The sequence below is a fragment of the Fusarium solani genome, assembly GCF_023522795.1.
Source record: "Fusarium solani strain SB1 chromosome Unknown bctg00000002, whole genome shotgun sequence".
In the NCBI taxonomy this organism is placed as follows: Eukaryota; Fungi; Ascomycota; class Sordariomycetes; order Hypocreales; family Nectriaceae; genus Fusarium; species Fusarium solani.
In genome coordinates, this window is record NW_027072155.1 from 2,463,979 (window position 1) to 2,488,072 (window position 24,094).

The 24,094-nt window shown below is 54.0% G+C and overlaps 7 protein-coding genes across 7 annotated transcripts; 4 read left to right on the forward strand and 3 right to left on the reverse strand.

Annotated features, from left to right (window-relative positions):
* Positions 1-792: 792 nt before the first annotated feature.
* MRS44_004734 (uncharacterized protein) lies at positions 793-4,365 on the reverse strand (the record flags this gene model as incomplete). Its single annotated transcript, XM_046272056.2, has 5 exons — positions 793-1,165; positions 1,217-1,952; positions 2,008-2,080; positions 2,133-3,023; positions 3,079-4,365. The coding sequence occupies 5 exons, from the start codon at positions 4,363-4,365 to the stop codon at positions 793-795; spliced, it is 3,360 nt and encodes a 1,119-aa protein (XP_046136126.2).
* A 2,073-nt stretch (positions 4,366-6,438) lies between these two features.
* Positions 6,439-10,305, forward strand: MRS44_004735 (uncharacterized protein; the record flags this gene model as incomplete). Its single annotated transcript, XM_065622314.1, has 4 exons — positions 6,439-7,085; positions 7,136-7,858; positions 7,913-10,020; positions 10,079-10,305. The coding sequence occupies 4 exons, from the start codon at positions 6,439-6,441 to the stop codon at positions 10,303-10,305; spliced, it is 3,705 nt and encodes a 1,234-aa protein (XP_065478386.1).
* An 853-nt stretch (positions 10,306-11,158) lies between these two features.
* On the forward strand, positions 11,159-13,225 carry MRS44_004736 (uncharacterized protein; the record flags this gene model as incomplete). The annotated part of the gene is made up of 1 exon (XM_065622315.1): positions 11,159-13,225. The coding sequence occupies one exon, from the start codon at positions 11,159-11,161 to the stop codon at positions 13,223-13,225; it is 2,067 nt and encodes a 688-aa protein (XP_065478387.1).
* A 344-nt stretch (positions 13,226-13,569) lies between these two features.
* Positions 13,570-14,456, reverse strand: MRS44_004737 (uncharacterized protein; the record flags this gene model as incomplete). Its single annotated transcript, XM_046283932.2, has 3 exons — positions 13,570-13,689; positions 13,740-14,071; positions 14,444-14,456. 3 exons carry the CDS (start codon positions 14,454-14,456, stop codon positions 13,570-13,572), a joined length of 465 nt encoding a protein of 154 aa, XP_046136122.1.
* A 3,165-nt stretch (positions 14,457-17,621) lies between these two features.
* Positions 17,622-17,939, forward strand: MRS44_004738 (uncharacterized protein; the record flags this gene model as incomplete). Its single annotated transcript, XM_065622316.1, has 1 exon — positions 17,622-17,939. One exon carries the CDS (start codon positions 17,622-17,624, stop codon positions 17,937-17,939), a length of 318 nt encoding a protein of 105 aa, XP_065478388.1.
* Positions 17,940-18,202: 263 nt separating this feature from the next.
* MRS44_004739 (uncharacterized protein) lies at positions 18,203-19,502 on the forward strand (the record flags this gene model as incomplete). The annotated part of the gene is made up of 2 exons (XM_046270696.2): positions 18,203-19,386; positions 19,445-19,502. 2 exons carry the CDS (start codon positions 18,203-18,205, stop codon positions 19,500-19,502), a joined length of 1,242 nt encoding a protein of 413 aa, XP_046136120.2.
* A 1,054-nt stretch (positions 19,503-20,556) lies between these two features.
* On the reverse strand, positions 20,557-22,239 carry MRS44_004740 (uncharacterized protein; the record flags this gene model as incomplete). Its single annotated transcript, XM_046278325.2, has 1 exon — positions 20,557-22,239. The coding sequence occupies one exon, from the start codon at positions 22,237-22,239 to the stop codon at positions 20,557-20,559; it is 1,683 nt and encodes a 560-aa protein (XP_046136119.2).
* Positions 22,240-24,094: the final 1,855 nt, after the last annotated feature.

Sequence of the window (24,094 nt, forward strand, 5' to 3'; positions counted from 1 at the left end):
CAATGGTTCAACGTCTGTACATGCTGTTGCTGTTGCTGTTGCTGTTGCTGCCGCTGAGCTTGGTAGAGGCGAATGGAGTTTTGGTCGTCCAGTGGCGGACGCCATTGTTGTCGTCCTTTTTCGTTATTGCAGCCAGCATTCTTTATACCTTTCTGATTCTACCCGCTCTTTGTTTGTTTCAGTTCACGTCGAATGCGTCGACCATGCCTTGCCCCCTTGGTAGCTTGCTCGGCACAAGCAACCAGGGGGTTCATATACTTGTTGTTTTTTCTCATCTTCTTCGCCCTTGTCTTTCGAGAAATACGTGTACAATATGGGGCACTTTCTGTCTGTTCCTCGGCTTAACGGGAAAAAAACTAAAGGAGGACGGGAATAGTCAGAGTCAGTCTGCGACGATGGGCCAGGTTTCTTGATTTTCCCAGGGGAGAGGAGCTGGGCTGGGAGATGGTGTTTCCAGAGAGCAAAAATCATTTCAAACTAGGGAGACTGTACGGTCAGGAGCAGGAACTAAATGAATACATGAAGTTGTGATTGGCTTGATACTCGATTTGTACTGTTCCCCTTGGTTCATGTCTGTTGACGAGGTTGTGTATGCATAATGTTATCATGAGACGTCGCAGAACGAAACAATGCAGCAAGTAACTTGACGCTAAGACATTATCTGGTATCATCTTGATCTAATCCCTTTGGTGGTATCCCCTTTTCGCCAGACGCATCCCAATCCCGTAACCCTTCCCATCCGTTGGTACATTCAACTAGATTTACAAAAAAGGACAGCCAAAGCCCATCCCTTCAAGCAGCAGCAGCCATCAAGTTTTTCTGGATCTTCAAGCACCGCTTAAAGTCGAGCTTGCGGCCCTCGCGGGGCATGTGCTCACCGCTGGCGATACAGAGGACGCGCATCTTGGGATCGTAGCGTAGGCCTGTTAAAAGCTTGGGGGTGATGAGGAAATACTGGCTCGAGTGCTCGCGGCAGGCAATCTCGACCATGCGCTCGTGTACCATGCGCTCGTTGCGGGGGTCCATGCCCTGGTTGATCTCGTCGACGACGCGGAAGGGAGACTGGGCCATGGACTGGAGAGCCATGAGGAAGAAGATTGTCGAGACGGCGCGTTCGCCGCCCGACTGACGATGGGCCGTCAACTGCTGAAGAGTTTCGTTCTCACTAAAGGAGATGTTAGCCAGGGGTCAGTTAAGAGGCACAATTGGTACATACCGGAAGCGGACCATGATATCTAGGGCCCAGGCGTCAAAGTCCTCGGCCTTGTGAACGCGGACCTCACCGGCGCAGCTGATCTGCTCGAAGTTGTAGGCAAAGGCATCGTTGATCCTCGACACCAGCTGGTCGAGCCTTGGCTCCCACTTGGCCATGAGCTCTTCAACGCTCTCAGTCAAACTCTGAAGCTTTTCGCTCGAGTTGGCCATCTTGCGGGTCAGCCGGGCAATCTCCTGCGCACGCTTCTCAAATTCGCGGACGACGTTGGGGTTGGCGGCGTGGATGCATTCCAGCTTGGCTTCTTCAGCCGATATCTCATTCGCCACGTCCTCGGGGCTCTTGTTTTCACAGAGCTGCCCGAAGAGCTCGTGCTTGTCAGGCTCGGCGGCGAGGATCTGCTCAACAGCCTCAGAGAGCTGCCTGCCTTCTTGCCGGGCTCGGTCAGCCTCCTCAGCGGCCACTTGCAGAGCTTGCCGCTCAGTCTCGAGCTTCTCCATAATGTCAGCGTTTCGTGCCTTCAACCCGACAATATCGGAGTAGGCCTCGATCCGCCGGATTTGTGCTTCCAGAACACCATGATGAGCCCTGCGAATCTTCTCGATTGCCTCCTTGTGGCGGAGGACAAGCTCTGCTCGGTTTACGACGGCCTCATCCCACTCGTAACGAATCTCAATCATCCTCTTACGGATTTCGCGCAGAGCCTGTTCATGAGCCGCCTTGGAGCGTTCCTCGGATTCTAGCGGCGTGTTAGAAAGAAACGAGGGCCAGTTCATGGACGTGGGCATACTGACCAATCTTCTCTGGCAGAGACTGCCACTTTTGATACTCTTTTTGCAAGGTATTCTTCTCGGCCTTTAGGCGAGCCTGGTTCTGGTTAGAGTAGCCCAACAGAATCGCCATACATGTTTTCACTCACAATAGTGTCCTCAATGGTGGCTTTTTGGTCATCAATGGCCTGGAGCTTGCCTTGCTGATCTCGGAACTCGGCTTTCAGAACGTCTCGCTCACCATTGAGCTCCACAAGTCGCTTGTTCAACTCCTGCTTCTCCTGCGAGTCGACAGGTTGCGAGGTCCAGAACTTGCCTTGCTGAATGGGTCTGGTGATGGCTGTCATTGCCTGAGGGCCGTACTCTCTGCGTCGTCGTACCGTAAACGACTGGCTTCCCGCGGCCCAGGAATTAACTTTGCCACTCTTGACTAGACGATCGTACTGGGCATCGCTGTGGTCTTTTAGAGATACGCCAGACTGGTGGAGTCTCTTCTCGGCGCATAGCATCGCCAGTACGGGCTCGGGGCCCTCCAAGAAGTCGATGGCAAACCCATCGAGCCCCATATCTGCTGCCTCATCCGCACTGACAGGTCGCTGAAACGCACTGAACGGCTGGGCGCATGTGCGGATGACGACTGACAAACTCTGAACGCGATAAAGCTGGTCGGTCAGCTTCCGGTAGTCGTTCTTTGTCTGGGCTGTGAAGCACGTAAAGTCATCGCCCTGGAGAAGGGACTGGACTTGGTCAGAGTATCGTTCATCCTTAATGGAGCAGCTAATCATAGGAGGCCCAAAGACCTCCTTTTCAAACTCGTCCTTATGCTGCTGAATCCAATCCCAGCCAGTTGCAAGCTCAGGGAAGTGCCTCTTCATGAAGTTGAGTTGTTGGCCTTGCTGGGTTTCGAACGACTCGACGTTTTGCTCAACCTCTTTGATCTGAACGTTCAGGGCGCGTCCTCTCGCTTTGACCTCTGCATGTTGGGTAGATAACTCGCGCCTCTCGCCGTCTAGTTCTCGAAGCGTATGTTCTTCTCCACGCTAAATAGCCAGCCAGTTAGTGAGTCTGTGTTGTTGGTGGCCTCATGGCACTTACAATCTTTTGGTTGAACTCTGATGGGTTGAACTCTTCCGGTCGGTTCCTCAAGTCAGCCTGCAGGGACGTAATCTTGGACTTGGACTGAGCGAGCTCTTTCTTCTTGCCATCGAAAGCCTTGTGCTCGGACTCGAGTCTGCTCTCAAACAACTTGAGGTTCTCGGTAGCAGAACTAACATCGCGCGCCAGCTTCTTTGCAGCGTCCTCGGCACTCTTCATAGCAGCCTTTCTTCCAGAAATCGCGGTGTCGATCCGTTGTGCGTAGACCTGCTTCTCGTTGACTGCCTCAAGGGATGGACCGCTCTCCCGCTCGAGGCGCCTCAACGAGTTCTCGGCGCTCTTTTTCCGCTCCCTGGCATCTTGGTACTTTGCGCGGGCCTCGTTGTACTTGGAGAGGACCAAAGCCGACTGGAGGTTTTTGATCTGCTCCTGGATCTCCTCACGCTCTCGGATCCTGTCCACATCCGCCTGGAGACCCTGTTGTCGATTCTCGAGATTCTTCAGTGTTTCCGTGTCGGTGCTAACAGCTTCGGCCAGTTCCTTCTTGTCCTTGTGGAGGTCTTGCAGCTGTTTCTGCCAGTCAAGCATCTCTTCAGGCGCAGCTGCGCGGAGGGTCTCGTGCAGAAGGTCCACAGGGGTGCAGGCAGCAAACTCTACAACCCTGTCCTGTGGTAGAAATTGGCACAGGTTGTCGACCTGGATCTTGAGCTTCCGCATCAATGTCTGGACTGTCTTGTGGTTGGTTTCCTTCCCGTTCATCCACCATTTTTGCGTATTTTGTTCTCGTCGGATCTGGACCTTGACGATATAGTTCCTCCGATCCTTTGGTCGCTTCTGAAGTTCAATCTCGATAGTCGCAGTGTCCTTTCCATGCTTGACAAACTCCTTGACTGAGCCGGCCCGTCCAAGGTGTTTTGGACTGTAGCCTAAGCCGAGGCAGATGGCGCAAACCAGAGAACTCTTTCCGGTACCATTGGGGCCGACCACCATGTTCAGATGCGGTCCTGGCAAGAATTCGGCCTTTTCGTAGGTGACAAAGTTTTCGACGCTGACCCTCACGATGGCGCCGGGTTGGAAACCGTTGTCGGCATCGGCGCTGCCTGAAGTACCGTTTACTCCTGGCGCATGAGACTCATCATCGATCGCACCGTCAGTTGAATCGGGGTCAAGTCGTTGTCGCTTGGGGGAATCGATAGCGGTCGCTTGCGATCGGTTTGGGTAACGGTCTTCATCGTCGTCGCCATCGTCGGTATCAGAGCGCCTGCGACGGCGTGAAGCGGGGGCCATGTCGCCCTAGAGAAGGAAGGGAGTCGCCTTGCAATGCGCGCAAGGATAAAAGGCGGTGATTGTTCTCGAGAATGAGGGGCTCTGTCTTGGAGGTGCAAGATGTTGCAGAGACAAAGGGAAGAGGTGGATGGAATTGGATAGGTTCCGTTGGTGGAACGCGTCCAATCGCGTCAGTGCGCGCCTTGCAAATGTGGCGTTGACAGGAGTTAAAGTGGTGGGGTTTGGGGGATGGAAGGCGGGCAGTCCCTGTAAGTGCCGTAGGGGTCTGTGTAAGCTGTGTGAGGCAAGCTGGGGGTTGCAAGAAAAGTACAGAGGTAGTAGATGAGCAGGTACTTGCCAAGTGCAGTCATCCGGGTGCATTATCGAGTATCTTGCTATCCGCACATATCTACAGTTGCGAGTGTGAATGGCTGTCATGAGCTTCAGCCGTGTTAGAAGAGCCACAGCAGCCCACAACCTCAGGAACGTGAATTACAAGGCATTCTGATACTCTTCAAAATGAGATGTGACCTGGATGTCCCCTTCAGCCACAATCAGATGCCTTCTTCACCACACCAGGCTCTTCGGTTCAACTTGGTCAAGCAATACATCCACAGTCCATCCCTCAAAGCTCTTCATCTAACCACAAACACAAGCCCACCATCGCAAACTTTATGCCAAATCTCAGCTGTGGCAGGATGAAACGAGGCACATAAGTGTATTTTGGGTTTCAAGACACTTCGAGACAATGTTTGATCGGCATTTGCTGGATCACCTCCTGTAGTGGCTTTCTCCCAGCTTAGTCATTTGCCAGCTCCGCCAAGTTGAACCCCTTCAAAAGGGGTCAGACAACTTCATCCCTTAAGATTCCAGTTCCTGTCGGATGACTTCATTGTCCGAATGCTTAGTACTTCCGAGAAAACATTTTCCTGGGTGGCAACCCTTGACACGGAAGACTCTCTTTGTTTCCGGATGGATGTTTGAGAAAGACTGCACGAAGAGTTTCGCACAGTATCTCCCTCCACCATCCGGTTACTTGTCAGCTCACTCGCGCTCCATATTCACGGATGCTCATAGAAGTCTTGAGCAGAGAGAATGGCATTTTCCTTCATCTACCTAGTGGGTCCGGTGAGAATGTTCTTGTTCGTTTGATGGCCAGATCCTTGTTTGTCTTCCCTTGTCAAGACCCAGTGGTGATCATGATGAATCTGGACCGTTACATCTTTTCAGCTCTTGTGCAGCCATCTTCAACCTCAAGCCCAGGCCGGTCACTCACAGTGATGATTCGGATGCGGATATCGAGTCGAGGCTCTGGCAGACATGGCGCATCTATTGAGTCCTCGACGATGCACCGTCTCCCTACCTACCGAAGGCCTACAGCGGCATTCAATGAATCTCTCCATTGGCCATGACCCTCGAAACTGGAATGCATCACGATGCCTCGATGCAACAAGGACCCCTCCTTGTCGGTTCTCGCCAGGTATCGTCATCCAATCTTTCTCCACCGGCAGCTCGGGTCGAGCACTGTCAAACTGGCAGGTGCAGCTGCACGCCAGTGGCATATGCAAGTCAAATGCCAGCAACGTCGCCTCCCTTCAATCTGCACCTTGTACCCAGCCTCACCAAACACTGTAAACATTGCATCCATTGCATCCATTGCATTCCTTGTCCGACAAGCTCGATCCCATCGGCCGGCCCTCACTCAGTCTTTCGCCCCGTTCGTTTCACACGCTCATTCACTCACCAACTCACTCACGCTCGTTTCTCCCGTGGCCGCGTGGGCTCTCGGTTCTTCAGCCACTCGTTCTCACCCGCCCAATACATTCGTTTCGTTTCTCGTCTTCTCTTCTGTCTCCCTCTCTTAATCGCCCCTCTCCTACCTAATCCTCCTCCTCGTCGCATCTGTTGTTTGTTGTTTGTCTTTTCTGCACCGACCGATATTCGGCCTGCTCCAACCTCGGCCTCGTTCCTAGTTCCCTAGACAAACTCACGCTTCCTCTCTGTTCCTCTTCACGCACTTGAACAAGCCTTGATCTTCTCTGGGCTTTGGCAATATTATGTTCTGATCTACACTCAGCAGCCACGGCGATCATCATGGCCGAGACGATGGTTTCTACCGTTCGATCGCCTCTCTCTGAGGCCTCAAACCGCATCAACTCTTCCTACCACGCCCAAGACTCCCACCGGTACAAGCCTCGTTACGATCAATCCGAGGCAAACAATGCTCCTCGCTCAGGCTACAGTCATCCTGCCGCCTACTTTTCTGGTCGTCCACCTCCACCACAGGCTCAGGCTCAGGCTCAGACTCAGCGTAACGGCCCAACCACACAGGCTCCAGATACCCTCAAGCCTCCCCAGGATACGGAAGATCAGCGACGACACTCAGCAGCGTCCTACGACTCTTCAGGCAGCGGCCGTAGCAAAAAGAACTACAAGACACACATCGGCCCGTGGCAGTTGGGCAAGACGCTGGGAAAGGGGTCATCTGCACGTGTACGACTCTGCCGCCATACTGTCACCAACCAGCTAGCTGCCGTCAAGATTGTCAACCGTCGCATGGCCTACCTCGTCCAAGACAGCAGTCTAGCAGCCCTAAGCAAGTGGGACAGCAGTCTTCCCGATCAGATCGATGGCGAGATGCGTGTTCCTATGGCTATCGAGCGCGAAGTGGCCATCCTCAAGCTCATTGAGCACCCCAACATCATGAAGCTCTATGACATCTGGGAAAACCGTTCAGAAGTGTAGGTGCTCTCGGCAAGGTGCTAGCATCTCCTGATACTAACATTCTCAGGTATCTCATCCTAGAGTACATCGACCAAGGAGACTTATTCACCTTTATCAACCTGAAGGGAAGATTGAGTGAAGAGGTCTCGGTCTACTTCTTTCGCCAGATGATCAGCGCCATCTCGTACTGTCACTCGTTCAACATCTGCCATCGAGACCTTAAGCCCGAGAACATTTTGATCAGCGCCGACCTCCAGATCAAGATTGCAGATTTCGGCATGGCTGCCCTCCACCAAACCGACACCCACCAACTCGCTACAGCTTGCGGTAGTCCTCACTATGCCGCACCCGAACTTCTCAAGAACAGACAGTACCGTGGAGACAGGGCAGACATTTGGAGCATGGGCGTCATTCTTTACGCCATGCTCTCTGCCACCCTCCCCTTTGACGATCCCGACCTTCGCGTCATGATGAACAGGACGAAAAAGGGACAATACGAGATGCCGAGTTTCTTGAGTCCCGAGGCAGAGGACCTCATCCGGTGTATGCTACAGGTCAACCCTGACCGACGCATCACCCTCAAGGAGATTTGGCGTCACCCTTTGGTTCAGAAGTATGCATATCTCGATAAATTCGGAGACCTCAACGAACAGCTGCCCGACACACGTAAAGGGTTCCAGTACAACCCGGTACCAGCCAAGGATGTGGATTCTCAGCTTCTCCGCCAGCTGCGATCCATGTGGCACATGTTCAGTGAGAGCGATCTCAAGATGAAATTGACATGCGACGAGTAAGTCTTTGCTGTCATCCGTTGGGTCAGAATGTCGTTGCCTAACGTTCCCAGACCTAACGATCAGAAAGCCTTCTACTGGTTGCTGCACAACTACCGAGAGAAGCAGCTAGAAGACTTCAAGCCCGAGTTGGCTCATTCCATGAGCGACTACCACCACATGAAGCCCAGCGTATGGAAGAAGCGTGTGTCCACGCGCCAATTTTCTCAGCCGCGCAGCAATGGTCACGGGCGTTCCATATCGCGGTTCACCGTCATCTCGAATGCCGCCGAACCAGAGTCTGGAGCCAGTTATGGGCCACCTCAAGAGGGTGCCGTGCTACACTCCAGTCAGTCAAGGACCAGCATCCACCGTCATTCTCAGACGGGTTCCTACGCCAGCCAGGCCTCGAGACTTCGAAGTGGTTCAAGTGCACGTCGTGGGCGGATGGCTTCAGCCCGGAACTCCACTACAGGTCGTCTTCAGTCTTCTCGGGGCTCAATGTCGTCTCTCCATAGCAGCCGACAGGGAACTCCCATCTCACGCAGCCTGCGACACAAACGAGGCGTCGACTTCACCCATGTGCGAAAGCGGTCGACCTCGACCACCAGGAACCGTAACGTCGCCACGCCGCCATACGTGACTGAGCAAGGATCGACCTACCAACTAGAGATGGTTCGATCACAGGCACCAGAAGTTCCAAGCCTGCCCAGTGGCATGTTACCCAAGCCGACACGCCAGCCAGATCCTGAAGCCACCCCTCGGGCTAGTATTGAGGCCGCAATTGGATCGAGATATGCGTCAGAGATCTTCAAGGAAGAGCTGCGGCATTTCAGTAGCAACATCGCCAAAGATTGCGATGAGGCTTTCAAGAGTTCACTCATCGAAGAGGACTCCATCGCCGGTTCTCTCACTGAGCCAGACCGGACTCACTACGAATCGACACCGTTCTCATTGACGATCGAGACTCCAGCTGACTCAATCACGGAGCTGGACGATGTGAACAAGTCTTACAGTACTCGCCCGCTACCCCCTCTGCCCTCCCCGATGGACGAATACGATGGCAGTTCGCTAGCACCAACGCCCATGGGATCTCGCCCGACTACAGGGGACTCGCACCTTGAGGAGCTGCGGGCAGACCAAGTCAAGGTGGCACAGCCAGTCGTGCTTACCAGACATGTTGAGCGACGAGTTGTCTCAGCACCGACCTACTCTCAGAGACACAAGAAGTCGGCTGGTCTGCCATCAATCAACGAGGCTGGGGCTTCCAATGACAAAGCTCGTATCGTGTCAGCGCCTCCACACACTCCAACCAGGAACGGAGGCCATAGGGATCGCGGCATGGAATACCTGAGCAGAGTCGAAAATAGCATCCGTGTCGTGCACTCGCCAAGCGAGCAGAGCCCCGTCAAGATTCCCGAGCCGCTCAACGTGCGGAAAAAGAAGACGCCTGAGGAAGGACAAGGACAACATCAAGCCCTCAACCAGAACCACGGTGGAGAACTTAATGCACCACACAGCTCGGGGAGCGATGGCCCAACAACGACAACGCTTCTGGAGCCCTCGTCATACGATGTCCAAGTGGTGATGAAGAAGAAGAAGTCGTCTTGGTTCAAGAGGTCTTCCAAAGTCGGGTCAGAACATAGCCGGGAGTCAGCGGAATGGCAGGATTGCAACTCGTACATGACCACTAGCGACGGCAAACGAAGCGATTCTACCTCGACTGAAGCTCCTGCCAAGAAGAAGACATTCAGCTTCACATTCTGGAAGAGCAACAAACAGAGAGACTCGATCATGTCCATCGGTGGTGAGTCATGCCTCGAGTTGACAGAACAGCAGCAGATTGATGATCTAACCTTGGTAAAAGGACCCGATGACAGAGAACCCTCAACTACGGATGTACTTGCCGTGAGCAATGAAACCAACCAGTTCAAAGCACCGCAGCCCAAATGGCACGAATCCGGCTCTGGACCGGTGCGTAATATTGAGGTTAAGCAGAATTGGCTGGCACGACTATTCAGAGTCAAGCCAGCCACGAGCCATCTTTGCATGGCCATCTCGAGAAAGCGAGCACGACAAGAGGTTACTATCCTCCTGCGGGAGTGGCGCAAGTATGGTATTCGAGGCATCCAGGTGGACAAGCAACGAAACATTGTCTTTGCACGGGTTGCGGCTAAGAACTGTACGTGTGACGGAGGGCAAGACGGTGACGGATACAGAAGCTAACGTGATGGACGCAGATCTCAACCTCAAGGAAGTGTCATTCGCTGCCGAGGTGATGATGGTGATTGAGCACGGTAAGAAGCAACCGCTCAGCATCATCCGATTTACCCAAGAGCGAGGAGCGGCCAGCAGCTTCCACAGGGTGGTGGACACTATGGGACTGATCTTTGAGACTCGGGGCCTGCTTGTTGCGGACAGGAACAAGCAAAAGATGATGATCAAGACGCTCAACTCGGGAAGTTAGAGCTTTGGTCGGCCAAGCTCGCCGTGTTCAGTCGAGAACAAGAGGTGAAGTGAGAGAGATGAGGTGTGTCAAGATTCTGACCGACATGCCTTGTCAGCATCATCAGTCTGTCAGAGAATTGTATTCACTAAGGAATCATGTACAGGGGTGCTGTAGGAGTTGGATGTATGAGACAATTGCTCTTTTTTCGGTTTGGGTTCTGGTTCGGGGTCTGGAGTGCAAAGGCATGTCTTACACGGTCGGTTCTGAGGAGGCGAATAGTGCTTGAAGGGGCAGAGGGAGTCGGAAGAGTCAAAAGCAGATGCAACAGAGGCAGCTTGGGGATAGAGAGCAGCATGTCTTATTACTTGGCTCGTTGGCCTACCTCGGGTTCATGGTCTGGACTGGTTTATTTCTCAACGGTTGATAGTTAGTTAATTCTGCCACGGCTTTAGGGAGCACGAGGTTCTATTTGATAGGGAGGGAAGCATTTAATTGAGCATTTGCAGTCTAGTTGGTTGATGCGGCCGGTGTGGTTGACATGATGCTGTCGGAGGTTCTGTATGAGGAATGTTGAAGCGACACTAGGCTCATGCCATGACATGTAACTTCTGATTGGCCTTTAGCTGCATGCAAGAGGCGCTCATGATGCTCACGACACGAGCAAGGGCGTGGCATTTGTGGATACTCTGTGTTAGTTATCTCAACCACTTACACCATCTGGGCTGGTGTTTAATATCTATATAACTGCAAGGGGCAGACTCGTCCTCCTTGACATTACATCTCAAATACCATTCTCGGGACATCGCTAAATGCCCAGGTACAAACATTGAGTCCAATCAGCTTGTTATCATACTTGAACCCTTCATCAGCCATGGCCAAGCTCAACCTCGTCGAGGCCTCAATTGAAGAATTGCAAGATGCCCTACAGTCCGGCTCCTTGACGAGCGTCGACCTAGTCGCGCGGTACTTCGCACGAATTAGCACCTATGACTGCCGCGGCCTTGCCTTGAACTCTATCCCCATACTCAACAATGACATCTTCGAAGAGGCTGCCCGGTCTGATGACAGGCGTGTTTCAGGCACCCCCATTGGCGCCCTTGAGGGCATCCCCTTTACAGTCAAGGACAGCTACAAGGTGAAAGGCATGACGGCTGCCGCAGGGTCTCCGGCTTTCAAAGACCTCGTTGCCAACGAGGATGCCTTTCTTGTTCAGGTCATCCGGAAGGCGGGCGGTGTTCTAGTCGGCCGTACCAATATGCCGGCTGTAGCATGTGGCGGCATGCAAAGAGGCATCTACGGCCGGGCTGAGAACCCTTATAACCCAGAATATCTAGCCGCAGCTTTTGCCTCGGGATCGTCCAATGGTTCAGCCGTCTCTGTAACTGCTTCCTTTGCGGCCTTTGGTATGGGCGGTGAGACCGTCTCGTCGGGTAGATCACCTGCGTCTAACAACGCCCTCGTCGCTTATACGCCGTCGAGGGGGTTCTTGTCTATCCGGGGTACATGGCCTCTATATCCGACTTGCGATGTTCCTGTGCCTCACACGAGGACCATGAGGGATCTGCTCTGCTTGCTTGATGTCATTGCGGCTGTTGATCCCGTGGCTGAGGGTGACTTTTGGCGCGAGCAGACCATGGTCGAGGTGCAGAAGCCCTGGCTGGACAGACCGAGCAGCTTCAAGGAGATCTCAGCGTCCAAGTCTCTGGTTGGCCTTCGAATCGCAGTCCCTGAGATCTTCCTAGGAGGTCCTCCACCAGCAGGGGCGCGACCGGTTGACGTGAGCCCGGAAACCATTAAGCTTTGGGAACAAGCTAGAAAAGACCTCGAAGGCCTAGGGGCCGAGATGGTTCCCGTTGCAGACTTTCCAGCCATGACGGCGTACGAAAACGATCATCTACTCCCCGAGGGCTGCCCTAGACGCCCTAAGGGGTGGAACGCGATGGAGAGGAGCGCCATGATTTCTCACGCCTGGAACGACTTCTTAAAGGGATTTAAGAACGACAAGATTTCTGACCTCTCATCCGTTGATCCCTTGACCATCTACCCAGACTATCTACGGACAGCACCAGAGATGAAGTACTTTGAGCACGCCAACGCAATCCAGTATCACAAACTAGTCGAATACGCCAAGAGCACCACCTTCTGGGAGATCCCAGGTCTAACAGAAGCCGTTACAGCTCTGGAAGGCATGCGCAAATTCCTTCTGGAAGACTGGCTGACAGAGCTCGGCTGCGACTGCGTCGTCTTCCCAGCAGCCGGCGACGTAGGGCCCGCAGACGCAGACTCGAGCTTTGAGGGCGCGGAGCTGGCGTGGCGGAACGGGGTCTACTATAGCAATGGCAACCGGGCGATGCGGCACCTCGGGATACCCTCGGTCTCGGTGCCCATGGGTGTCATGTCGGAAAAGGGTATGCCCATGAACCTGACCTTTGCAGGTCGGGCATATGACGATGTCAAACTGCTCAAGTGGGCCAATGCCTTCGAGGCTAAGACGAGGCATCGTGTCGCTCCTCGACACACACCTGCCCTTGATTCTGATACTGTCTTGTTATCGAGTCAGGGGTTGTCTATAACTGCGCGTCCGGAGCTGAGAATCGAAACTTTCGAGGCCATTCCCAAATCCGACGGCGAGACGCTACAAGTCAAGGTCTCAGGTCTTGTGATTGTTGAGGGCGCGACAGTAGCCGATCCTCAGCTGGAGATCACTGTTGACTCTGTCTCGTTGTCCCCCGAGGACATATCCATCAAGCAGTTGTCTGAAGCTGCGGAAGGCCGAGTAGAATACTCCTTCACTGCCCATACCAAAACACCAAAGCCGGTTGAAAGACAAGGGTTGGAGAGAACATATGCCCCGGTGGCTCGTGACAAGACAATGTGTGTGGTGGTGGCCAGGTCGGCCCCAGGGGGACGGCCAACTGGCTGGCTTGGGTTAGTCTAATAGCCGTAAGTAGCACTTTATCAACGTCAGTTTACGAGTCATAAGGTTGTTGATCAATGGTGCATCTCAGCAAGCAACCCCACAAAGAAATCGTTCCACTCCAGCACTATCTTGGGGCCGGACGTACCCCGTGGGGAATCATAGGGCCCTAGACTAGGACAGGCAGGTTCTTCACATAGACTAGGAGGCTCCATAAGATGCTTTTTGAATGGTTGTTGATTCTGGCTCGATTTCATTGCAGCTATGGAAGGGCATATTCCACCTTCATCCTCTCATCGGTGTGCTTTTTCGCCGTGTATCGATTGCCGCCCTTGATTCAACTAACCCGGTCATTACTTCTATCCTTAGTTGGAGATACCAATGACACCGCAAGCAGGTCGGGGGCCAGCGTTGCCAGTCTTGAGGGACTCCTCGTTACCACCCTTGCCGAGATCGTCGGTGCCGGCGTGGACAACGACGGTTCGCTAACAGCCTGTCAGTCATGCTCGAGGGGAACAGGGTATATATATCTTACGCCGATGATGCTGTGGGGGCCGATCAGCTTGACCAGGGAGTCGGTGGTAGAGCCCTTGGCGTTGCCCTGGGCATCGGTCTCGATGTTGCCGAGATCGCCAACGTGGCGGGCCTCGTCGGTGGGAGCACCGTGGGTCTTCTGGTGAGGGTTGAAGTGAGGGCCGGCAGAGGTGCAGCCGTTGGTGTTGTCACCAAAGGTGTGGATGTGGAAGCCCCGCTTGGCGTTGGGGTCGTTGCCGGTGATGTCCCAGGTGATGGTGGTAGGGGCAGACTCGGACTCCTGCTCGAAGACGACGGTGCCCGAGACCTTGGAGTCACCACGGATAACGCTGACTGTGAAGTGCCAATGTTAGCGAGTTGCTGATTTGATGCAATGTGATGCAAGGCGCGAGATGGATAGGCCCGACAGGTGCCCTCCCTGGCCATGCGGCAAGCCATCAAGGTCCAGAGAGAGCCCATCAAGGGACTCGCCGAGTCGTCGTCAATCATCCCTTCTGGAAGCCTTCCAGCATCCATAGATAGGGCTGAGCCGAGCCATCAGGGTAGAGGTGCCGTTTCGGGGTGACATTCGTCATCCCGTTGGACGACTTGACTCGACGAGAAAACCCGCTCAAACCAGCTCGAACCCCCTCCTTTGCTCGCAGCCCGCAGCGATCGATCTCGCGTCTATAAAAAGGGGACCATGTCTTCTTGATGCGCACTTACCAGCCTTGACCATTTTGACTGATTTTTTTGGTTTTTGATGGGGATTGGGTATCTGGTTTGTTGTTTGTTTGGATGAAGCTGTCCAGGAATGAAGCAGAGAGTGTTCGAGAGGGGCAGGAGCAAGTCTTGAAGAGGGGACCTCGGAATGGAATTGCACAAAAGTCCGAGGGCGAACTCTGCTCCCTCCTCGACTCGGCCTTCGCTACTTCTCGCTCAGGGAGGGTTCCAATGTTCCAATGACCGTCCCTCAATGGACTCTGGCCCCTCCAATGCCAGCCAATCCCCCTACGACATGACAGAGCTCCTCGCAAGCTGTTTGGGCATCTCTGGGAGCTCGCGATGCCGAGGTGGGGTAGACAGCAGAGGCAGCCCCGCCTTCGTCACCCATCGTCATTCTTAGGTGCTGACAAATGAATTGCGTCATTGTCAGCGTCTCAGCGCTTACAGCGTTGCACAGAGCCGATCTTCGGAGCTGTTTTTTTGACCCAGTGTTGCTCTTGAAGGGGTTCAGATATGTAAAGAATTGCCAGAAATCACGGTTGAAAGTATTGACCATCTCAATTGGAGTCAGTCATATTAGCTTGTAGCTTGCTTCAGCTCATGCTCACACGTGCCTTCAACAAGAGCTCCAGGCAAGCTGTGAGCTTGAGAAGGATCAGTCTGTGGGGTGCCATTCTGTGTTTTCATTGGCCGAAAGCTCCTGCCGTTTCTGTCTGAAACTTTCCAGGTTGAAGGTTCGAATCCTGTCTCGACAAAGAGGATATTTTTGTCAAAAGGACGGTAGCAGGGGAGCCAACTTGCATGGCTGCGTCGGGGATGCAACACCATGCGTAACATTGAATGTTACGGGAAGTGTATGAAAGCGCCAGCAAGCAAGTGTCACATGCCAAGTGTCGCTTGTGCAGTCAAGAGTTTGTCAAACTCATGAACAAATTCACGTATCCGATCTTACATTCAACATCATGATTCCATTACAAGTAAATCGCAAGGCAACCTTGCTTCTTTCTTGCTTTCTTGTTTGGTCTGCCTTGGCCTCTATTCTACAGTATTTTGAATCAATAAGTGCTGCAACTACAACATGAGCGCCATGCTGAGCCTCTTAGACATCACGCTTGGTTTTGAGATGGCAAACGTACGGATAAAGGTGAAAGATCAGATTCCTCATTCAATTAACTAGTTCCGAGACTTGCCCAAGTTCCGTTCGGATATAGACGGCCGGCCGGTCTTGAACGGATGGACATGGGCGGATAGTAAAGGCCAGGCAACTCTCAGTAAAGAACTGCGCTGTTCATGGTCTGCGGCGATGTCGATGCAAAGGTCGGATCCGAGACGGCGATACTCCAGAGTCTGTCTTCGGAGGAATCCTCCGAAGGTGGCGGCAATTGAAGCTGCCTCGGCTTCTTGGTTCGGCAGATCGGATGCTCTTCCGGCGCTTGGGTCCGGAGGTACGTACCCTCACCGAGATCTGACCTTGGCTGCCAAAATGTCAAACTTGGTTACTCAAGGCCCGCTTGATCAACTGTCTACATTCCGTTTAAAGGCAGTGTTCTTGCAGTATGTGTAAAATTCTTTCGATTGTACATGTGGAAAACAGTTGGAAGTTTGAAATGTGTTGCATCGCCCAGAGAAGAAGCAGCAGAGACAAATATCAAATCCAACAAAAGGGTTCGGAGGAAAAGACCGAACCCCAGCGCGGCTCAGCCGAAGCCGTCGATAAGCATGCAAGAGAGAGCCGCCAATGCTCCCCTAGACGGAAGCAGATGCCACATTGTCAGGAACAGGCAAAGTACGTAACCGGAGCCGAGGTCTGGGTCTGGGGCATCTGAGATGGAGTGTCGAAAGAATCATCCATGATGCAGCGCAGCGCAGACCTTCTCGGCCTTCGTCCGAGCTTGGGCCAGTTGAAACCAGCCAACTTCTTTCCCAGGGTTCTCCCAAGCTGCCTGGGGAACGGGTTTTGGTGTTGGAGAGGCGGGTAATTACCCCAAGTGTACAAGATCTTGGGAAAGGATACATGGTCCTGCAGGGAATGATGTGCCGGGGGCAATGTACCCATCCGCCACATTGGGTACCATGACACCTTCCCTCTGTGAGGTTTGCTCTGTGTGGCACCTGCAACTACGGCACTCGACGCCCCCAGCTGCGGCTTCCCCCTGTGTGTCCACTAAAAACCCACATGGGAACTGCCCGCAGCGCACATGCTTCTCCCTCTCGCTCAACCTCCGTCATTCGTTCTCCGCAGCTTCTGTTCACCTTGAACCGTTTTAGCGTCAGGCCCTCTCTTTTTCCTTACCTCGATGCTGAGAGCTTTGCTCCATCCACCCGAGCCAGGCCGATGGCTACCGAGCAAAGGCACGGACGATGGCCGTGAGGAATTGGCTACGCCTCTCCCATGGACGAAGCGGTTCCAGGTGAAGTAGAGGCTTTGTATTGCAATGCTCTGACAGTTGGAAATGACGAGACAGCTGGCATGGACGGTCATGGACCAGCAAATCTGTGCAATTGATAAACCGACGTCTCGATGCTATCTACAAGAACCTTCACCTTGACATCCAAGACCGGCCATAGTCAGTCTCGGCCTTGCATGGGCGGCTGATTCCCGCGCACACCCTCCTGGGTCCTGGGGCCGTGCTTGGCTTGACCTGTCGCCGCTCGCTCGTGGGGAAACGTTTTGGGGTTGGATTCCGGATCCCTTCTTGGTTTCCCTTCCCCAGGCCCGACGAGCGCCCGTGACTCGGGGGCGGCCTGCCTTCTCGGTCGTAGTCCGAGGCCCATTTACGCCTTTAGGAATTTGATGTGCGGCAGAGCCAACTGCTACTGCTACGCTTCGCTTCAGTTCAGACTTTCTATATAATAGGCTGGTCCCGAGGAGCCTGTCGTCGCAATTCCTCCTTCTCTTACTTCAGACCTCTTTGACTCCATCACCTCTGGCTGCCCATCACCTTCAGCCAAAGCTTGCACTATACCCCCTTGACACAACGACTACTGCATCTCGTCTCTCGTCTTGACAGAGTTTGCCCGGTTACCGACAGAGAATTCCTCCTCCCATTGGCATTTCATAGCCGGAGCCCGCGTCATATCCTGATCGCCGACACGTGAAAGTCTATATATACAACAGACTTCCACCCCTCTTCCTACCACCTCATCCTCACATCCAATACCAATCTCAGCAATCACAATGGCTTCCACCGACTCCATCCTCCAGGGCGTCTCCGTCCTCGGCAAGGTCGACGATGTCCACCGCAAGATCCTCACCCCCGAGGCCCTCGCCTTCCTCGCCCTCCTGCACCGCTCCTTCAACGACCGACGCAAGGCCCTCCTCGAGCGCCGCAAGGTTCGCCAGGCCGAGCTTGACCGGGGTGTTCTGCCCGACTTCCTCCCCGAGACCAAGCACATCCGTGAGAACCCCACATGGAAGGGAGCTCCCCCCGGCCCCGGGTCTGGTCGACCGCCGCGTCGAGATCACCGGCCCCACCGACCGCAAGATGGTCGTTAACGCCCTGAACGCCGACGTCTACACTTACATGGCCGATTTCGAGGGTAAGTTTTAGCTGTCTTTTTATCCTCTGTATTCAATTGGGTGCCATTGGTTCCATTGCGATGTCTCTGCTTATGCCGAGGTTGCAATCTCTCGGGGATTCATCTCCGCCATAACGAACCATCATGACTTGGGGAAAATGACATCACATGCAAGCAAATGCATCGGATCCGCTAACATGGGCCCCGTCTCCAGATTCCAGCGCCCCCACATGGGACAACATGATCAACGGCCAGGTCAACCTCTACGATGCCAACCGTCGTCAGGTCGACTTCAAGCAGGGCCCCAAGGAGTACAAGCTCCGCACCGACCGCAAGCTCCCTACCCTCATTGTCCGTCCCCGTGGCTGGCATCTCGAGGAGAAGCATCTCACCGTTGATGGCGAGCCCATCTCTGGTTCCCTCTTCGACTTTGGTCTCTACTTCTTCCACAATGCTATCGAGACCCAGCGCCAGGGCTTCGGTCCTTACTTCTACCTCCCCAAGATGGAGAGCCACCTCGAGGCCCGTCTCTGGAACGACGCCTTCAACCTTGCTCAGGACTACATTGGCATCCCCCGCGGCATCATCCGTGGTACCGTCCTGATCGAGACCATCCTTGCTGCCTTTGAGATGGACGAGATCATCTATGAGCTCCGCGACCACAGCTCTGGTCTCAACTGCGGTCGATGGGACTACATCTTCAGCGTTATCAAGAAGTTCCGCAACAACGCCAACTTTGTCCTCCCCGACCGATCCGCCGTCACCATGACTGTCCCCTTCATGGACGCCTACGTCAAGCTCCTCATCCAGACCTGCCACAAGCGTGGTGTCCACGCCATGGGTGGCATGGCTGCTCAGATCCCCATCAAGAACGACCCTGCCGCCAACGACAAGGCCATGGAGGGTGTCCGCGCCGACAAGCTCCGCGAGGTCCGCGCTGGCCACGACGGTACCTGGGTTGCTCACCCTGCCCTCGCCAGCATCGCCACCGAGATCTTCAACAAGCACATGCCTACTCCTAACCAGCACTTTGTGCGACGTGAGGATGTCACCATTGGCCAGAACGATCTGCTCAACATGAACGTTCCCGGTACCATCACCGAGGAGGGTATCAAGAAGAACCTCCACATCGGTCTTGGCTACATGGAGGCCTGGATCCGAGGTGTCGGCTGTGTCCCCATCAACTTCCTCATGGAGGACGCCGCTACCGCCGAGGTCTCCCGAAGCCAGCTTTGGCAATGGGTCAAGCACGGCGTCACCACCGCCGAGGGCAAGCGTGTTGACAAGGCTTACGCCTTGAAGCTGCTCAAGGAGTCTGCCGACCAGCTCGCTGCCGCCGGCCCCAAGGGCAACAAGTACCACCTCGCTGCTCAGTACTTCTCTAGCCAGGTCACTGGCGAGGACTACGCCGACTTCCTCACTACGTAAGTTTATCCCACTCAACAGAATGCCACACAGATCAGATTGCTAACCATGGTCCAGTCTCCTGTACAACGAGATCACCCAGGCTGGTCCCCCCAGCCCTGCTTCCAAGCTGTAAATGGGTCGGAACATGTGGGAAAAGTATACCTGAACTGAAATTGGGAGCGTTTCATGATTGTATGTTTGGATAACGACGGCCTTTGATGCGTCACGGTCCTGGGTAATGATATCATTTGTTATTATATCACCATAGTTGGGCAGTCTAGCTGCAACAAAATGGAGTTTATGCTTTATCAAGTCAATATGTGGATCAAGAAATTGTGTGAACACACCATCTACTTGACATCATTCCCCTGCCATGGAATACAGCTAGTGACATCTAAGATCTCTCACACATAGGTCCCTGGTGATTTTCCATTATGTCGCCTACCAACTATCTGTTAGGTCTTTGTTGGTATAAAGTGTCGGAATTCGGGTCTTGTTGCTATCTAGATGGTAGATTCTAGCTGAGGGCGAAGTTGCGTAGTTGGTGATGTTGGGTAATACCCAGGCTTCATCGGCAACCTCCAGCCATTATGTAACAATAGCACATAGGTAGGCAGCACCAATCATCTATCAAGTATAAACCCATTGAATTCGAAAGGGAACTCTTAATATCGCCTAAAAGCACAGAGCTCCAGAACTTAAGAACAGCGTCCTCCTACCCTAGATCCCAACTCACAACTTATGCTTTATCTGATCAAGCCCAGTCACGAATACAATTTTTAATGTCAGATTGGAGGAATAACTTTATTCTGCACGATGGTGCCTAGTTCGGTGCTAAGAATATGCATTGATCTGTCTGGTATCCATTGATTGACTCCTTTCAAGGAATCACTCTGGACCATCTAGAAGGGCCCATGTGGAACGATGAACTAACGAGGTACGGATAGTCTGAGCAACAAAAGATAGAAAGCCTGAACCTAGCCCCGAAGACATAAAAGAAAAGCAACATAGGGGAGCAGTGATCGGCGTGAGCAACAAAACAGAGGCGAGTGTCATTCCAACATTAAGCACAACGTCCTTACCAAGAGACTCCACGGCGCAGCAACAGCCAATGCCAGCATACAGCTGCACCACCATAACATAGTACTGCAAAGTCATTCATTACTTTACCCTCACTTACTGAACTCTCACCAATAAGAGCATCTGAACCGCGCCAACTCTCGCGGCTTCATAACGGCTGCCCAGAAGTCGACGTGCTTCTCGACCAACTCATCACCGTACCGGTCTCGCCCAATCTCGCTCATTACCCTTCGGAGATGGCTACCCGGCAGCCAGTCCTTGACGTCCCAAAAGATCCTCCGTTGGTGGATATTCTCACGGAATGCAGGGTCAAGCTGCCACTGCCGTGAGAACTCGGCTCTGGGAGCAGCGTACGACACGCCCCATGGAGACCGTACAGGCACGCTGCGCCATTGATGGACTTGAAGTGGCACTTGGATTGTCGTCGTGAGGGAGGCAATCCTCAGCGCGGGCATCTGAGCGCACGCTCGTCCAAAGGCCTCAATCAGGGGCACGATGGTCGTTTCATCCGGCACCCAGCGGAACAGACACATCGAGTCACCCGACCGTCGCTGGTTCTCCGAGTCTGAATACTGAAGTGCTGCTGCCATATCTTCTTCTTCGCTCTGTCCGTATCCAGGAGGTAGCAGAGCATCCGAACCCAAAGTAGCTGGGGCATCGATGTGCTCGGCAGGGGCACGTGCCTTAAAGTACCAACCTCCAGAAGGAGTAGTCATGTCAAATTGAAGATCGAGGCACTCCAGGTTCTGCCAGAAAGGCTCCGGAAGAGGAGCAGTAGGGCTCGGCCAGAAGAGAGACTGGTCAAGGCAACCCGTGATGGTGAGGTTCGTCAAGGCCTTGAGACCACCCGTGGCCTCACGAATGGCGCCGCACAGGGGGTCGGAGGTCATGTCCGCGGATGTCAAGTCTGCCGGATGCCACGCATGGTTCCAGAGGAGCTCCTGGCGCATGCAGACTTCGAGTGTCCTCAAACCGGCAGCACCGGGCAGTGCACCCCGTATAGAATTGGCAAGTTCATGCCGTTGAGACCGACGTAAAACTGGATAACGTCGTTCCGTATCACTCATGAACCAGCTGCCCTTCCGCAGGTTTGGCAACTTTGCTGCAATGTCGATGGCCGTCTTCGGAGCAAGTGGCCTCTTGGTTGCACGAGTGGTGAAAGCAACAAGGGATGTAACTATAGGAAGCTCTGCAGGTCGAAGGAGAGCAAGATAAGAGTACTGGAATCGGCGGTCTTGAAGGTCACGATGAGCAACGCCATCCTCGTTGCCAGGTTCGACTGGCTCCAGGCTGGTGACACGACCCGGAACTCGAAGTCCGGCATTGAGGTTCTGGTCATCAGAGGGCGAGTAGATGGCCTCAATCTCGAGCCGAATGCAATAGGGGTGTTCTTTTCCAGCTATCTCATCGTCCCATGTCTTCAGAATACCGAAGAGATCGCTCAATGCCTTGGTAAAGACCTCATCGTTGGCTCGCCGGTCCGGCTCACGCTCAAACCGGCCCCGAGCGTCCGTGTCGTACTCTGGGAGGACGATCGTGTAGAAGATGGTACCGAGGTAGCGGCGGCGGCTGCCCCTGACAATCTTCTCGAAGCCGTCAAGATCGGTGCTTCTCAGACGAAGCTGGCGAAATGTCTGTCTCTCGATGGCCTCCTGCCATGGGCGGGAGATGGTTGCCAGGGTATGCCGTCTCGCGGCCGGACCGGACCGGGGCACGGATCTCCAACTCTCAGATAAATCGGCGAACAAAGCTCCAATCTCGTTGTGAATTTCTTGAGGAAGATGATCCATATTTCGACGACGTATTCCAGGTGTTGTAGTGACGGATCTAGTGTGTAAAGGACCAAGTAATGTCTGCGACACATCGGATGATATTTGAGCTTCTCTCTGGAGATGAAGTGTCGGTCTCGCGGGGAAGCGACACGTGACGGTGTTTTCAAGAGCATCATCCTGTCTCCCTGTATGTTGCATGCAGGAGGAGTGGCGAGGTCATGGGCAAGGCGGCTAGATGGAGCTGTTTGGAGCACATCAAGCACACATAGGCCGGGCGGCCGTGATGGCTGCAGCTTTGGTGTAGCAGAATGTTGGCAGCATCCTGGCCAAGGCTGGGAATAGCATCACCACACCTCCCGGGTTGTAGCTGGTCTGCGAAGAGCCAGACTACCCAGGCACTGGGTAGGAACGACAGAGTCTACTGTGGATTAGAGACTGAGCAGCAGTGCTGCACGAGGAAAGGCATGTTATGCTGATATCAAGTCAGATCCTACAAAACCGTCAGCGGCAATTCATCGAGTGTGACGCATCAATTGAACTGAATCGGCGGGAATTGGGGCAAGGATTCAATCATGGAGGGTGGTACTCATCCATCTAGGCGCGGCATATTTCTCATTCTTGATCGTTGATCAAAGTCCGAACCGGCAAACGACGTCGAGATCTGCTCTTGACTTGACCGGGGCGGCCAGCGATTTGAGCCAGGGGAGAGAGTCGTGTGCCCACCACCGAACCGCTCTTGGTGCCGATTGACATAAGCTTGGGATGCACCGATCGGCGGAATGTCATTTCTTTAGAGCCATTCTAATCGCATCTTGCGCTGTCAGCTCACCACCAGCCACCAAGCCATTCCCCCTTCAGAGCACTCGCTAGACGCAGCAACAGCCGCAACTTGGTCGATAGCCGCGCACCGATGATCCGGGAAGCGGCAGTTCCCATCGTCACGATGCGGCTTGTCTGGGCCCTTCAGCCTGGTCGTGTTCCAACAGAAGCTAGCAGGCATGATGCCACCGCAGACAAACCCGTGATCTTACCTGACCGGTCCGGTGGGCATTCCTGCTGAACAAACAGTGACCGGGAGGGACGAGCAAAGTCCGCAGTCCCCTCCAAGAGCTCAATCGGGCGGCTGGGGAGTGTACTCCGTACTGCGATGCGAGTCTTGATGCTTGTCTGGGAGACCACGGGCCATCCATATGCACGTACCTTGTCAACCATCACACTATCCTGGAGCCTCGTCAAGCAACGCAACAGATGAGACCATCCACCCATCAATCACTCACTCTCTCTTGCTTTGGGCCCTGAGCCCTGGGCCCTCGCCATGGAGTGGCTTGCATCTACCCGCAGAAGCAGTCAGCCCAAGTCAATCTCTTCAAACGCACAAACCAGCCCTGCTTGTTCAATTTCCCATCGCCATGCCATCGATGGATGCTCCCCGTCGCAAAAGCAACCACCTCAGCTACTCCACCGCAGCGCAGCTGCATGTTGGGGGTCCGCACAAGCATGCGCTCGCCTCCATCCAGTAGGTACACGACGCACCCGGGATATGCTTGTTGGCGCAACGCCCCTAGGGCTTAGGTGAAGTGGCCCTCGGCATTTGAGATGCGGACGCCCTGAACTTGGGGATTCCTGTTGTGCTGTGGGCGCGAGTGGCGCGCCCACTGCCAGTCTCGCAGCATGAGCTTTGTGTCGTTGGCGTTTGGGGCATCCTCCATGGGTTCGGTTAATGGATCTTTGCGTTCACGCACGCACAGTCTGAGGATGCCCGCCCTGTGGAGGCGAGAGGACTCGACGACGACTCACCTCACACTTGACGTAACGTAGGGAAAGCCGCAAGGCAAGGCGCGGCTCCCGCGCGGATATCTTAACGGCCGCGCCG